The following is a 15,826-nucleotide window of genomic DNA, read 5'->3' on the forward strand; positions in this document are numbered from 1 at the left end:
AATAACTGAGCGCCACATGTCAATATGGGCCCCTTTCAATATTAAAAAATTGGGCAAAAGACTGTTTATTACCCTCATGTTTCATGGTTTTCAACATTTAGTACATCAAGTTTATTTCATCCCAGAGTCATATCTAAAATGTAAATTTTGGGACAGTCTCATACATCCTGTTTGTACCATACTTGACCAATCCCGAAACTACCGAGCACCGGCCAACGCTATACTGTCAAGGACCCAGAAGAGTTCTCCTCCGACCAGGAGGCCAATCACTACTCGACACGTGTCAAGATTAGAAGCCAATCAGAGCGCAGCACGTGTCAACATCAAGAACCAATCATAACATGACACATGTCAATGTGACAAAGCTACAAGTTTTTCTATAAATAGGGGTCATTCCCCCACAATATTGCCTAATGCCATTTTGTGTTAAATCATTCACAAGAACTCACTAAATTGAGAGCTTGATCCTTTGTACTTGTGTAAGCCCTTCACTACTAATAAGAACTCCTCTACTCCGTGGACGTAGCCAATCTGGGTGAACCACGTACATCCTGTGTTTGCTTCTCTGTCTCTATTCATTTACGTACTTATCCTCACTAGTGACCGAAGCAACCAAGCGAAGGTCACAAAACCTGACACTTTCTGTTGTACCAAAGTCTTCGCTGATTTTGTGCATCAACATTTGGCGCCGTCTGTGGGAAACGACACTTATTCCTACTCTCTTCAGCTGTGTCAAGCTGGTTTCTATCATTCGTACACTTTCTTTTGACTAGGCATCCCTCTCCAACATGGGAAGCGAAGGAAGCCACAGCACACAGAATGACACCCCCCTTGCACATAGTGCAAAACAACGAAAGAAGGAAGGAAAACGAGTTCTTCTTCAAGCTAAAGTCAATGAGTTGGAAGCTCAGAACAACAAGATAGCAATGAGGAATGAGGTCCTCCAGGAGCAATATGAGAAGCTCTTCGAGACACTCCACGAAGCTAGGCAAGCTCAGACACGCGAGCTTGTTGCCCCCGTGGAAGTCAACCATCAACTGGGTGCCCTCCAACATGGAGGGTCACATGCATTCGACATAGATATCCCTGATAGGGAACAGATTACCCCTCGACTTGATAATCAACATGAGGCTTCTCTTAACCCAGTTGCTTCGACCCGAACCATGAGAAGTGGAGGGAGACACTTCTTTGCTGAAGGGGCAGAAGGATCGAAAGCCGTCTTTCGCGATTGTCGGGATTTCCTGAAGCAACGTCGAGAGAATTCCATCCATATAAGCTCAAAGATTAATGACCCAAGGATTTCTGAGAGACTCGGTCCCCTGCCACGGCCCAAGCCGGCCACCAATTTGGGGAAGGGGCAACAAGTCCTAGAGAGACATGAGGGTACAGGGGACTCAGAGGTGTTCCGACAGACATACCCTGGAAGCCAGTACAACGAGTCCAGGGAAAAATCACATGCCCTTGATCAAACCTTCCTAATTCCAAGAGGAGATGGAGATTTACGAATGAAAGCTCCAGTGGCACATAACTCCGCTCAGGACCCCCTTGTCCTACAACTTATTGAGGAAGTAAACAAGTTGAAGGCTGAACGTCAGGCTGAAATACCTGACTGGAACCAACCCAGGCCTGGCCCTCTTACAAGGAGGATCCTCAACACCCCCCTTCAAGCAAAGACAAAGCAAAAGCTTGGCTTGCAACTTTATACTGGAAAAAAGGACCCGATTGAGCACCTTAACCTCTTTGAGTCCACCATGGCATACCGGATGCACACCGACGAAGAGCGATGTCTTCTCTTCCCCTCCACCCTCTCTGGCGGAGCTCTAAATTGGTATTGTCGTCTTACACCTGAGACGGTAGACTCATTTGAGGAATTGAGGAAACTATTTGTTTCCCAACACATTTTCCAAACCGATCGCTTGCACTCTGCAGATGACCTGTACACTATCCGCCAGAAGCCAGACGAGTCATTACGTATGTATGCTGGCCGCTTCAGCCATGAATACTCCCGGTGTGCCGAGGCAGACGACAAGACTGCCCTCAAAGCCTTCACGGCAGGCCTACGTGATTGTTTCTTTAAATACATGATCAATGCCAATACTTGGAAGACTTACTCTGAGGTGATGGCGCAGGCTTATAACCATGCCTCCGCCGAGGCAAAGACATATCAGGAGAAACCCCCTACAACCATCCTTTATCAACAAGTGGGAGGTGGAAGCCAGACTCACCTAAATGAGAAGACCTCGACTTTCCAAACAGCAGTGGCACCTCCCCATGCCTTGCATAATGCTTCGCCGAATCAACAGACATATCAATTTCAAGGCAAGAGGAAGGATTTCCATCCTCACCACTCTCATTTCAGTAAAAAGAGTAAGGGACACTATCCCGATAACCAAGGGTATCGCCACAATAACGCTCGCCCCCAGGCAGTCAATGCAGTGGGTCAAACCCGCGTCAAGATACCCCCTACCCCAAGGTATGAGACATACACGCCCTTGAATGCCACATGCGCGGCCATTTACCCCAGCATAGCTCACCTGATACCAAAGCCAAAGCCGATGCACCCAGATTACACGCCCCCGAATAACGCGGGCATGTTTTGTTGCTACCATGAGCATAACGGCCATGATAGCGAGAAATGTATCATCCTCCGTGATCGTATTGAAGCTTTGGCACGAGAAGGAAAAATTGATCAATTCCTCCTTCACCCTCAAAGGGATAACCGTAACCAACGCCAGGTGAATGTCATATATTCCATAAGCGGCGGCACACCCATATCTGAATCTTCCAATAGGGCCATGAAAAACAGTGAACGAATTCTGAGGCCTGGTCACCAAGTGTTTCACGTGGAAGACATCAGGGGAGGGAAGTATCAAAAGCCTAACTGGGATCCGATATGTTTCTACCCTGAGGAAGAAAGAGGCATCATCTACCCTCATAACGACCCATTGATCGTGGAGGCTCACATAGCCAACTTTGATGTTCGACGAATCCTCGTAGACACAGGGGCTTCGGTCAATATCATGTTTGCCGAAGCTTTCAGGGCACTCAGTGTAGCTGAACACTTGCTCGATCGCTCGATTTCTCCTCTGATAAGCTTCTCCGGTGATATCGTGCAACCCTTAGGGAGCATACATTTACCATTTACTATTGGTACAGGCCCTTACACGGCTACCATTACCACTAACTTCCTAGTGGTTGACTGCCCAACGGCATACAATGTCATCTTTGGGCGCACAGGCATCAATGATTTCAAGGCTATGGTATCCACGCATATGCTGTTGATGAAATTTCCAACCCCCCATGGCAACGGCTACATCAGAGGAGATCAGCTTAGTGCACGATCATGTTACAACACTTCAGTTAAGCAAGAACACTTGCCCGGACCCAAGGAAACCCTGTCTGTACATGACCAAGTCACAAAGACCAGCCTAGATGAAGCGAACTTGGATCTTCCTGATAGCAACAATCAACCCGATGATCCTCGAGATGACTCTTTCACCCAGCAAGCCCAACCTGCTGAAGAGTTGGAGAAGGTACCTATCTCAAGAGATTATCCAGATCGCATGGTGAAGATTGGCACCACATTGTCACCACCCCTTCGGTTAGCATTGATATCTTTTTTGAAAGAGAACACTGAAGTCTTCGCCTGGTCATACGAGGACATGCCAGGCATCTCTCCCGATGTCATCTGTCATCGTTTGAGTATTGACCCCAAGATCAAGCCGGTGAGACAGAAGCGAAGATCTTATGACGCTGAACGATACGAGGCAATGAAAGCAGAAGTTGAAAAACTCAAAGGCATAGGCTTTGTCCGCGAAGTCAATTACCCGACATGGGTAGCAAATGTGGTCCTTGTTAAGAAAAATCCGACCAAAGAAAGTCTTTTGCTTCAAAAGGTCTTGTGGAGAATGTGTGTTGACTACACCGACCTAAACAAAGGGTGTCCGAAAGATAGCTTCCCTCTTCCTCTTATTGACAGACTTATAGACTCTACGGCCGGGTGTGAACTCCTGAGCTTCATGGATGCTTACTCAGGATACAACCAAATCCTCATGAACCCTTCGGATCAAGAACACACAGCCTTCACTACCGACAGAGGACTATACTGCTACAAAGTCATGCCTTTCGGCCTAAAGAATGCAGGAGCGACTTATCAGAGACTAGTCAACTCAATGTTCGCCGACCAGATTGGGAAGAGCATGGAAGTTTACGTTGATGATATGTTAGTCAAGAGCAAACATGCTGACCAACACATCACCAACCTATATGAAACTTTCACTATTTTGAAGAGGTATCGAATGAGGTTAAACCCCAACAAATGTGCCTTCGGCGTAGGCTCTGGCAAATTCTTAGGTTTCATGATTAGCCAACGAGGCATTGAAGCTAATCCCGAGAAGATCAAAGCAATCCTCGACATGAAGGAACCGGTAACTTCAAAGGACATCCAGAGCCTTACTGGCAAGGTGGCAGCCTTAACCAGGTTCATTTCTAAGGCCACAGACAAATGTGCTCCCTTTTTTAAAGCACTTAAGGGAAGTAGGAAGTACATTACATGGACTGATGAATGTGCCGAGGCATTCAAAAACCTCAAGGAGTACATGAGTAAAGCCCCTCTACTCTCCAAGCCCGAGGTAGGAGACATTCTCATTATCTACCTATCGGTATCAGCTTCAGCCGTAAGTTCCGTTCTCATTCGAAAGGATGGGAATATTGAGCGACCTGTCTACTACGCTAGCAAAGCCTTACAAGATGCGGAGACACGGTACTCTAACATTGAGAAATTGGCTCTGGCATTGGTCATGTCTGCTCGAAAACTCCGCCCTTACTTCCAAGCGCACTCCATCATCGTGCTTACCAATTATCCTCTTCGACAGATACTCCAAAGTCCTGACACTTCAGGGCAAATGATCAAATGGGCAATAGCGTTGGGTGAGTTTGACATCTCCTACCAACCAAAGCCAGCTGAGAAGGGCCAAGCAGTAACAGATTTCATCGCCGACTTCACATATCCTGTTGACATTGCTTCTACACCTGAAGCAGTAGCTTCATTACCATCGGAAGCTCAGAAAGTAGAATCAACGACCTCAGCATGGAGTCTGTATGTTGATGGCTCATCCAACCAACAGGGCTGTGGAGCGGGACTAGTCTTGACTACGCCCGACAAAGTAGCAATAGAGTATGCTCTTCGTTTCAAATTCAAGGCATCAAACAATGAGGCCGAGTATGAAGCCCTTCTGGCAGGATTACGTTTGGCCAAACACCTCGGGGTTAAACAAATTGATATTTTCAGTGACTCCCAATTAGTGGTCAACCAGGTTACCAACAACTTTGATGCTAAGGACAGCTCCATGGCAGCATATCTTGCGCAAACACAACTTTTGCTCAAGCACTTCCACTACCAGATCACCCAAGTTCCTCGAGCGGCAAACAGTCATGCAGACGCCCTGGCTCGCCTCGCCTCAGCTGTGGAAGACAAGATTGGAAGAAAAATTCATGTCGAACTGTTGGCAACACCAAGCACCATGGCCGCAGAAGTATGCAACTTACAACAGGGGGATAGTTGGATCACCCCGATCTATAATTTCCTTGCTCATGGCACCCTCCCAAATGATAAAGTCCAGGCTAAGCAAATTCGATACAAGTCTACCCGCTACCTGATCATCAATGATCAACTCTATAAGCGAGGTTTTAGCCTGCCATACTTAAGGTGTCTTACGCCTGCCGAGGCGGAAATCGTCCTTCGGGAAATACATGAGGGAGTCTGTGGAGATCATGCTGGATCTCGGTCCCTAGCACACAAGACTTTTCGCCAAGGATATTACTGGCCAACACTCCACCAGGATGCCATCAAAGTATCCCGCTCATGTGACAAATGTCAACGATATGCGGCTATTCCTCATTCCCCTCCAGAGCCTCTTACTCCTATGATCAGCCCTTGGCCCTTCGCCAAGTGGGGACTTGATTTGATCGGCCCAATGCCGGCAGGGAAGGGCAAAGTCTGTTACGCAGTCGTTGCAGTGGACTACTTCACAAAGTGGGCCGAAGTAGAACCCTTGGCAACCATTACTGAGGCAAAGATAGAAGACTTCGTGTGGAAGAACATCCTTTGTAGATTCGGCATTCCCAATGCGATAGTCACTGACAATGGGCGACAGTTTGACAACAAGAAGTTCAGGTTGTTCTGCTCTAAGTTCAACATCAACTTATGCTTTGCCTCTCCAGCTCATCCCCAGTCTAATGGACAAGTTGAGGCCATCAACAAAATAATCAAGCGCACTTTGAAAACCAGCTTGGACAAAGCTAAAGGCTGTTGGCCAGAATTTGTACCCCAAGTTCTTTGGTCATATCGCACTTCATATCGGACTTCAACAGGAGAAACTCCATTCTCACTTGCCTTTGGCACAGAGGCGGTTGTCCTTGTTGAGCTCGAGCAAGCAACATTCCGAGTCCAGAACTACATTCAAAGTGAAAATGACAAACAACTCACCCTCAACTTGGATTTAGTCGAGGAACACATAAACCAAGCTCACTTGAGGAATGTCGCCTACAAGCAGCGCATCTCCAACTATTATGACTCTAGGGTCAAGCCTCGTTCTTTCAAAATAGGAGACTGGGTCTTAAAGAAAAGATTACTCTGCGACAGAGTCCCGAGTGAAGGCACACTTAGTCCAAACTGGGATGGACCGTATGAAGTCATTGGCATCAGTCGCCCTGGCTCTTACACACTTAGAAGCTCCGATGGCAAGACCCTTGGCCATCCATGGAACGCTGATCACTTGAAGTACTACTACAAATAGACTCACGATGTACAAGTGTTGAGCTATAGCCGTTCGGCATCCTATGTAATGAAGGCCATTTGGCAATGAATTCAATAAAGAGGTAATTTAGCCAACTCAGCCCTCACTCTTTTACATTCATAGCAAGCGATGCCGGAACCCTTCTCAATCAGAAAGCAATCTGTCTTCCACAGTCACTACAAAACAAGCAAATGAAGACCGTGTCAAGCGCCAAAAAAAAAAAAAAAAAAAAAAAAAAAAAAAAAAAAAAAAAAAAACAGCTTCATCCAAAAAACTTCACCCGAAAAGCTTCACCTCCAAAGCTTCACCCACAAAGCTTCACCTAAAAAGCTTCACCCAAAAAGCTTCACCATCAAAGCTTCACCTAAAAAAACTTCACCCAAAAAGCTTCACCTAAAAAGCTTCACCCAAAAAGCTTCACCATCAAAGCTTCACCTAAAAAGCTTCACCCAAAAAGCTTCACCCGAAAAGCTTCACCTAAAAAGCTTCACCCAAAAAGCTTCACCATCAAAGCTTCACCTAAAAAGCTTCACCCAAAAAGCTTCACCCGAAAAGCTTCACCTAAAAAGCTTCACCCACAAAGCTTCACCTAAAAAGCTTCACCCAACAAGCTTCACCCGAAAAGCTTCACCTCCAAAGCTTCACCCACAAAGCTTCAACACCAAAGCTTCACCTACAAAACTTCAACACAAAACCTTGCTCCAAATAAACAAATTTTGTTCACAAAACCCAAGATGCCCTTGAACTTGTACAAAAACACTTGGGTAAACATAAACATTTTTTGTTTTACACCCACAAGGGCCCAAAATTTTCCTTCTTATTTATTCACTTATATATGTTCCCAAACATATTATAATAGATCCAACAACAAGCCAAAGTCCCAAATTTCATAATGGACAAAAGTACAAGAAATTCATCAATAATGAAGGTGCTACAAAAATTGGAATCTGCCCCAAAATAGAAATCCAACCCAAGAGACTTTTTCTCTCTCTCCCTCTTCCGCCTCCTTTCATCTATCAAATTTCTGCAACCTCTGCTCTTCTCCAATGGAACTGAATTTTGGACACCCTATAGTTCTTGAGCATATGAACAACTTTCAAGAAGGAACCATTTCTGTTTGAGCGACGGAAATTAAAGTGTTGAAGCTCCAAACATGATAGTCGGCTTCTTGCAGATTTCGAAGCTGTTGTGATGTTTCGAAGATCTGGAAATATTTAACCGTTAGTTCATCCTGAATTTTTTATATGTTATGAACGAGTCGATGAGGAACAACGTCAATGAAGAAAGCATACCGATCTGAACAAGAGAAAATGGAGTTTCGAAATTCACAACAAATCTGACGGGTTGACAGACAAATAATAACCAGTCATTCATCATACCTGAGTTTCTTGAGTTATAAAGCTCCGAGGGATCTCAAATTTGGATATGTTGTAGTTCACAGGCTGAGGAACAACTTCAATGAAGAAAGCATACCGATCTGAACAAGAGAAAATGGAGTTTCGAAGCTCACAACAAATCTGACGGGTTGACAGAAAAATAATAACCAGTCATTCATCATACCTGAGTTTCTTGAGTTATACAGCTCCGAGGAATCTCAAATTTGGATATGTTGTAGTTCACAAGCTGAGAAACAACTTCAATGAAGAAAGCATGCTGATCTGAGCAAGAGAAAATAGAGTTTCAAAGCTCACAACAAATCTGACGGGTTGACAGACAAATGATAAACAGTCACTCATCATACCTGGATTTCTGGAGTTGTACTGCTCCGATGGCTCTCCAATTTGGATATGTTGTAGTTAAGGAATTAACGAACAACTTTCATGAAGACAACTTTGTGATTCGACCTACAGATGATGGTGTTATGTTGAAAAACAATTCCGGTTGTTAGGGGAAATGAAAAACAATTCCACCAAAGAAACATCATTATGATGTTTCATCATTATGGTGTTTTCATCATTATGATGCTTTCATCATTGTGATGCTTCCATCATTGTGATGCTTCCATTATGATGTTAATGCACCAACGGTTACACCTTCTGCAATTCCACTTATTCGGGCCTAGCAACCTTCATAAACAAAATCTATGAAGAAAAAGTCCGGGGCTACCACTTAGAAAACAAAAGAATGAAGTTTTGGTACTTACGACATGGACTATTAGCAAGACACCTCATTCGTCAACTCCCTCGACTAGAGACTTGGGGGACTCCCACCATATGCTACTACGCCTTGGTACTCAAAAGTTCGTGACTACTCAGTGACTTGGATTTTTCAAGTCTCCAACCGAGAAGTTTTCCTCACTCGGGAAATTAAGGGAACACTACCTCAAACTACATGCTTCACTCACAAAGCTTCAACAATACAGGTTTCAACAAAAGCAAAAATTCAAAGAACTTTATGAAGAAGGCTTTGGTGTATTTAACACAATATGTTGAAATGAAGCAAAGCTTATTTATTAATATTTTCGATAAGCCACAAATATGTACATATACATGAGTCAAAATAAACAAACAAAAGGGAGCCTTCACAAAGGTTGCTTAGGGGAAGTCTCAGCAGTCGGTAGAGCCCCAGAAAGAGAAAGCACCGGAGGGTGGTTATCCGGAGCCTCAGTACTTGACAAAACCCCAGAAGGAGGAGGCATTGGAGGTTCATCATTTGAAGCTTCATTACCAGGTACAGCCCCAGAGGACGAAGGCAATAAATGCCTTTGGAACAAACCCACAAACCGCTGATGATCAAGTAAAACCTTACCATCAGATTCCTTCATCTGGTCAAGCTTCCTCTTCATGTTTGTAGCATAGTCATGGGCGAGCCGGTGCAACTGCTTATTCTCATGCTTGAGCCCTCTAATCTCCTGTTTGAGACTCATCACTTCAGCAGCCAATGATTCAACTTGGCGGGTTCTAGCAAATAGGCGTTGGGCCATATTAGACACAGAACCTGCACACTGAACACTAAGAGCCAGAGAGTCCTTAACAGCCAACTCATCAGACCGTTTGGAAAGTAGTCTGTTATCTTTGGGAGTGAGAAGGTTCCTGGCCACCACTGCAGCGGTCATATCATTCTTCATCACAGAATCCCCAACGGTAAGAGGACCAGTAGGGGATATGAAGGATGGGCACCATATGTTGTCTGGAGAAGGCGTGGCTGTCTCTTCTCCAAGGTTCAAGTCAAAACGACGGTCGGAGGGTCCAGACATTTTCAAATGTGTTGAAGAAGGAAGAGGTCAGACAAATCAAGATCTTAGAAGTGCAAGAAATTAGCTTCTACTGGTAGAGATTCAAGTGTGCTGTGGAACTTAATGCCAGCCTCTATAAAAATCTGCACTCGACGGAGCTTCAGAAATCGAAGAGGCGTTTGCTTTCTCAAAAGCTGGGCTGCTCAGAGACCACGAGGGCCGATCTCAGAAATCGAAGAGGCGAATGCTTTCTCAAAAGCTGGGCTGCTCAGAGACCACGAGGGCCGATCTCAGAAATCGAAGAAGCACCTGCTTTTGCAGCCTCGTCAGCACCTGTCACATGCACAATTAGCTTTGCGGAAATTACGGGCAATCTGTCGAAGATTTCTGGTGAAGTAGAAAGCACGTGAATCTTACTGATCAATCACCGCTCTCCATATGCACCATCAACTCCTCGGGTACCACATATAACTTTGTCAAAGATCTCTGACAAAGTTTAGGCACGAGAATTTCGAAGTGCCAGCTACCCTACTATTACCCATAAGGGTAAAGGAACAGCACCACTGCTTGACAACTGGAAAGTCCCTATGTGTGTCGACCTCCGTGTTTTGTGGCAAGACAGGTTGGCAAGAACGACCAACCTTTACTCACATTCGAGAAAAGACTCCCAACATAATTACTTTCTCAAAAACCGGAGTAGCACCGCTTTCCGAATCTCGAGAGTCAGATCCTCGACGGGATTGCTTGTTCGAAAACCGAAGAGGCACAACTCTCAGAACTTCGAGAGCCAGATTTCCTTAGATAAAGCTTGTCTGTAATCTCCACACGTAATATCAGCTTTCCAGATACCACATACCACTTTTTCAAAGTGCTCTGACAAAATTAAAACACGTGAAGCTGGCAGCTCCCACTACATTGCTGTGACCAAGAAGGGTAAAGGAATAGCATTACTACTTGTTATTGGGAAATCCCTATATAGATTGACCTCCCTCCTCAACGGACAGGCAAACCTGCAAAAATGCTCAACCCTTTCTCGCATTCGAAAAGGCACCCTCAACATAACCTCTCGAAATACTCAGCTTTATTTCCCCCCGATAATACCTCAGCAAATAAGCCACACCAAGAACAAGAGTATCTCATATCATCAGGGTCGAAAGCAAGAGTATCCCATATCATGCTTTCTCCCTGTCTTGTCTTTGTCCTTGTCCACACCTGCAGGACAAGGAGAAAGAGAGCAGTCAGTCGGAACCTGAAATCAAACCTCCAATTTGGAACTGACTGCCTGGAGCCTTTGCCTGGTTACTTACTTAGCATTGCTCTCGAGTACTCATCCTCAACTGCTGTCAAGGTCACGAATTCCACCGGCAAATACCTCATGACAGTTGATCAGATATTGGCTCTTTACACTGAAGCTGCCAAGCGTGGATGAGTCACTATGAAGGAATGTTCTGAAGGACCATTTAAATGCAAAGGTTGCACACCACTTCTGCCATGCAAAAGATTGAAGCAGAAGGTTCAACGGTGAGCTGAAACAGATCACTACAGCACGACACCTTTCCATACCACATTCATTATTCCGTCAACAGCAAAAGTATCCCATATCATCAAGGTCGAACGTACTCTAGATTTGATGGACTTGTTTTGACCCTCAAATTTTTGAGTCGGCCTTATACTCTGAAGGGCACCAGAAAACCCTCCAGCACAGTTCAAGAATAAGCCTGTGGAAAGTTACTTCTTCAAAAGCAAAAGTATCTCATATCATCTCTTATCCATTTGCTTCTCCTTATCCTGACAGTTGAATGAGAGACAAGGAGAATGAGAACAATCAACCGGAAGCCGACGTCAAACCTCTGATCCTGGGTTGCTTACTTGGAAGTTTGACTGCTTACCTTGTCTGTCACCTCTTTCGGCAGATCTCCTAGCTCGGCGACTTGGGGGACTCCTACTATAGGGTTTGTATCACACTTGACTAAGCCCGAAACTACAACTAAGCTTCAAGTGAAATTGATACATTACCTTGTGCGTCAACATCAGCTAAATACACCATTCCCGGATGGAGGAAAGGTACTTCCAGAGAAGGGCAGATGAAGATCAGACCAAACTTCGGTACTTAGAAGTTTCGTGATTACTCAAGGGATTGGATCTTGCAAGTCCCCAACCGAGGAGTTTCCCTCACTCGGGAACTTAGGGGAGCACTGTTTGTACCATACTTGACCAATCCCGAAACTACCGAGCACCGGCCAACGCTATACTGTCAAGGATCCAGAAGAGTTCCCCTCCGACCAGGAGGCCAATCACTACTCGACACGTGTCAAGATTAGAAGCCAATCAGAGCGCAGCACGTGTCAACATCAAGAACCAATCATAACATGACACATGTCAATGTGACAAAGCTACAAGTTTTTCTTTAAATAGGGGTCATTCCCCCACAATATTGCCTAATGCCATTTTGTGTTAAATCATTCACAAGAACTCACTAAATTGAGAGCTTGATCCTTTGTACTTGTGTAAGCCCTTCACTACTAATAAGAACTCCTCTACTCCGTGGACGTAGCCAATCTGGGTGAACCACGTACATCCTGTGTTTGCTTCTCTGTCTCTATTCATTTACGTACTTATCCTCACTAGTGACCGAAGCAACCAAGCGAAGGTCACAAAACCTGACACTTTCTGTTGTACCAAAGTCTTCGCTGATTTTGTGCATCAACACATCCGTTAGTCAAACTGTTAAGGGGTGGTTTGGAAGTGAGGTGCTTAAAAAAAAAGCACCCATGAAAAAAAGGCTTATTTTGGAAGCTACTGTGAGAATAAGCTGAAATCAAAGGAAAAAGCTGAAGCTGCTATTTGTAGCTTTGGAAAACTGGCTTTTTTTCAAAGCACACGGAGCTATAGTGCTCCTTTAATGAAAAGACCCACTATGAGATTGCTTTTTTTTTCCAAAAGTACTTTTACAAAAAAGTTTACCAAACACTCTGCTGATTTATTTCACAGCCGCTTATTCTCACATCAGCTTTTTTAAAAAGCACAGCAATACCAAACCAGCCCTAAGTCTCCTGTTAACTGTGACGTGGCGCTCATGTGGACAATGACTGGGCGCCACGTGTCATCCATGTGAAAATTAAAAAAATACCAGAAGAAGAAGAAGAAAAAAAAAACGAATCTGCCCAGAAGAAGAAGAAGAAGAAGAAGAAGAAGAAGAAGAAGAAGAAGGAAGAAGAAGAAGAAGAAGGAAGAAGAAGGAAGAGGAGGAGGAGGAGGAAGAAGAAGAAGAAGAAAAAAAAAACCGAATCTGCCCAGAAGAAGGAAGAAGGAGGAGGAGGAGGAGGAGGAGGAAGAAGAAGAAGAAGGAAAAAAAAAAGAATCTGCCCAGAAAAAGAAGATGGAGGAGGAAGAAGAAGAATGAGGAGGAAGAGGAAGAAGAAAATAAAAACGAATTTGCCCAAAGGAGGAAGAAGGAAGAAGAAGCAAAATAAAAAAAAAAACACGAATCTGCCCAGAAGAAGAAGAAGAAGGAAGAAGAAGAAAAAAAAAACACGAATTTGCCCAGGAGGAGGAAGAAGAAGAAGGAAGAGAAGGAGGGAGGAGGAGGAGGAGGAGGAAGAAAAAAAAAAAAAAAAATTTGCCCATAAGAAGAAGAAGAAAGAGGGAGGAAGAAGAAGAAAAAAAAAGAAAAAAAAAATTCAAAATTCAAAATTTTTGGCGGGAAAATTTGTTTGAACCCCTAAAAAAAGTGAAAACCCCTTCTTTCAAAAACAAAAAAAAAAAATCCACGTGGCGTCCAGTCGTTGTCCACATGGGCACCACGTCACAGTTAACGGAACACTTAACAGTTTGACTCACGAATGTATGAGACTGTCCCAAAATTTACACTTTAGGTATGACTTTGGGACGAAAAAAAATTGATGTACTAAATGTTGAAAACTACGAAACATGAGGGTAGTAAACAGTCTTTTACCCTAAAAAATTAGAAAAATACAAAAACACAAAAAATAAAAATAAAAAACTGATTGTCGCCTCACCCCCCCACACCCTCTCCCTCCCTTCTCCCTTCTCTCTTCCCCAATTACAAGCCCCAGTTCTCCTCGCCCACAACACCCCCGCCGTCGCCCTCTCCCCTTACACCATTCTCTCTGACCCCAACACTAGGTTCTCCTTCTGCAACACAGTGCAGCCACTGTTGGAAATGTGCCCTAAAGCCAATCATGTGATGATACTTTACGGACATTTCACATGTTAAACTAATCTAGTTTTACATATAAAGGGCAAAGATTATTGTTTGAGCCGTCTCATATAAATGTTATATGCTTAAACGATAAAGTCCAAGGAATATGTGATTGGGAGAATGTAATCTAATGAAGTTAGATTCATGAGACCATTCTTTCGTAGACACATCCTAAACGTTCCAGATCATAGGATTGCCAATTGGGCGTTGACAGTCCATTAAGATCAGTACGTACTATGTCTTCTCTCAGGGAGAGTGATTAGTCTCGACTCATTGGTGTGTGTGACATCAAGACAAGTACAGTAGGTGCTCAATAGAGAATGAGTTCACTGAACGCGATCAACGAAGAGTTCTCATATTCCATGTCACGTGAGAACTCATAGTTGGGATAATGCAAATTAGTCCTTTGACCTGAGGCATCATAGTTGTCTTGTGGTTAAGACCTTGATCTTTGATTATGTCAAAGTCACTCCATCAGGAGGGTGTCCACGGCATCGTTGGGGTCAAGTGACTTAGCTATGGAGACAAGTGAATGCGCAACAAGGGATCTCTAACCTTCAAACCGTTTGAGGGAGAATACTCTCTGATATGATTTAAATCTCTGGCCAGAGTATGAATGAGATTAGGGAATGCGTTCCGAATCACATTCAAGGTAATCATATAAGCACAAGACACACATTGGATAGTAGACATGAGCAAATGAACTATCAAACCAAACAATGTGGTCAAGAGTATTAGATTAGAGAAAGACCGTATTGCATTTGTAATCCCGAACTGAATAGGTTCTCTAACCTCTTCTGATTAGCTTGGGTAACCATGATATGCTGCTAGGTGTCACTCATGGTTTGTGGAAGCCCTAAACGTGTGTAATCACTAAAGGGAGAATTGAAAATAGTTTCAATTCACAATCGATGTAAAATGGTTTTAATCGCCCACTACCTCGCTAAAAGGAACCTAATGGATCGCACACCATAAAAGGTAGAGATTGGAGATTAAACGGAAATGAGTAAGAATGATTAAATGGTTTAATCATTTATTTATGGCAAGGATTAATTAATATGTTAATTAATCAAACGAATAAGTTCGTTACATGACTTCGGGATAGTTTTGGACCTTAAGGCCCGATGGGCTTTGAACGTCAAGCCCATTAACTTAAGTTGTATGACAATTTAATGAATAAAGATTCATTAAAGCCCAAAAGCCCAAATCCCTTCAGATGGCCGGCCATATGGTATGAATTAGGGTATTGGTTATTTAGGTCACTTAAAGAAGTGACTATATAAATGACTTTATAGCTAAAATTCATTAAGGGTTTATTTTTGGGGAAAATTGGTGAGAATTGTCTCTCCATTTTCTCTCTAAAGAGGCCAACACCTTGGAGGGTACATCTAGCAATCCTACTACTCCAAGGTCACTCATTTCTTCTACAATCTAACCTTGGTGAAGAGACTTAGAGGTTCTCAATTTTGGGAACTTGGAGAACCTATTCTTCCATCCAAATCCATGGATCTAAGAAGCAAGGAATGAAGGCCCTATCTCTTTGGGTGATTAGCCTTTGCTTATGCAAAGAGGAATCTACAAAGGTATTAATTCCAACTCACTTTGTTTTGAGATGATTAATTGGTTCACCAA

The 15,826-nt window shown here is 43.8% G+C and overlaps 1 protein-coding gene across 2 annotated transcripts; it reads right to left on the bottom strand.

Moving 5' to 3' along the window:
• Positions 1-7,596: 7,596 nt before the first annotated feature.
• On the bottom strand, positions 7,597-10,938 carry LOC139192131 (uncharacterized). 2 transcript variants are annotated; one of them, XM_070813538.1, is made up of 4 exons: positions 8,539-10,938; positions 8,358-8,455; positions 8,177-8,274; positions 7,597-8,001 (listed from the first exon to the last, which is right to left on the bottom strand). In XM_070813538.1, the coding sequence occupies exon 1, from the start codon at positions 9,991-9,993 to the stop codon at positions 9,319-9,321; it is 675 nt and encodes a 224-aa protein (XP_070669639.1). In that variant the 5' UTR covers positions 9,994-10,938; the 3' UTR covers positions 7,597-8,001; positions 8,177-8,274; positions 8,358-8,455; positions 8,539-9,318. The 2 variants fall into 2 exon arrangements, with proteins under 2 accessions (XP_070669639.1, XP_070669640.1); XM_070813539.1 differs by having other exon boundaries at positions 8,358-10,938.
• Positions 10,939-15,826: the final 4,888 nt, after the last annotated feature.

This window comes from Malus domestica, chromosome 15, assembly GCF_042453785.1.
Source record: "Malus domestica chromosome 15, GDT2T_hap1".
Lineage (NCBI taxonomy): Eukaryota > Viridiplantae > Streptophyta > Magnoliopsida > Rosales > Rosaceae > Malus > Malus domestica.

Bases quoted from the DNA above. Each gene is read 5' to 3' on its own strand.
- LOC139192131 (XM_070813538.1), bottom strand. From the start codon at position 9,993: ATGTCTGGACCCTCCGACCGTCGTTTTGACTTGAACCTTGGAGAAGAG.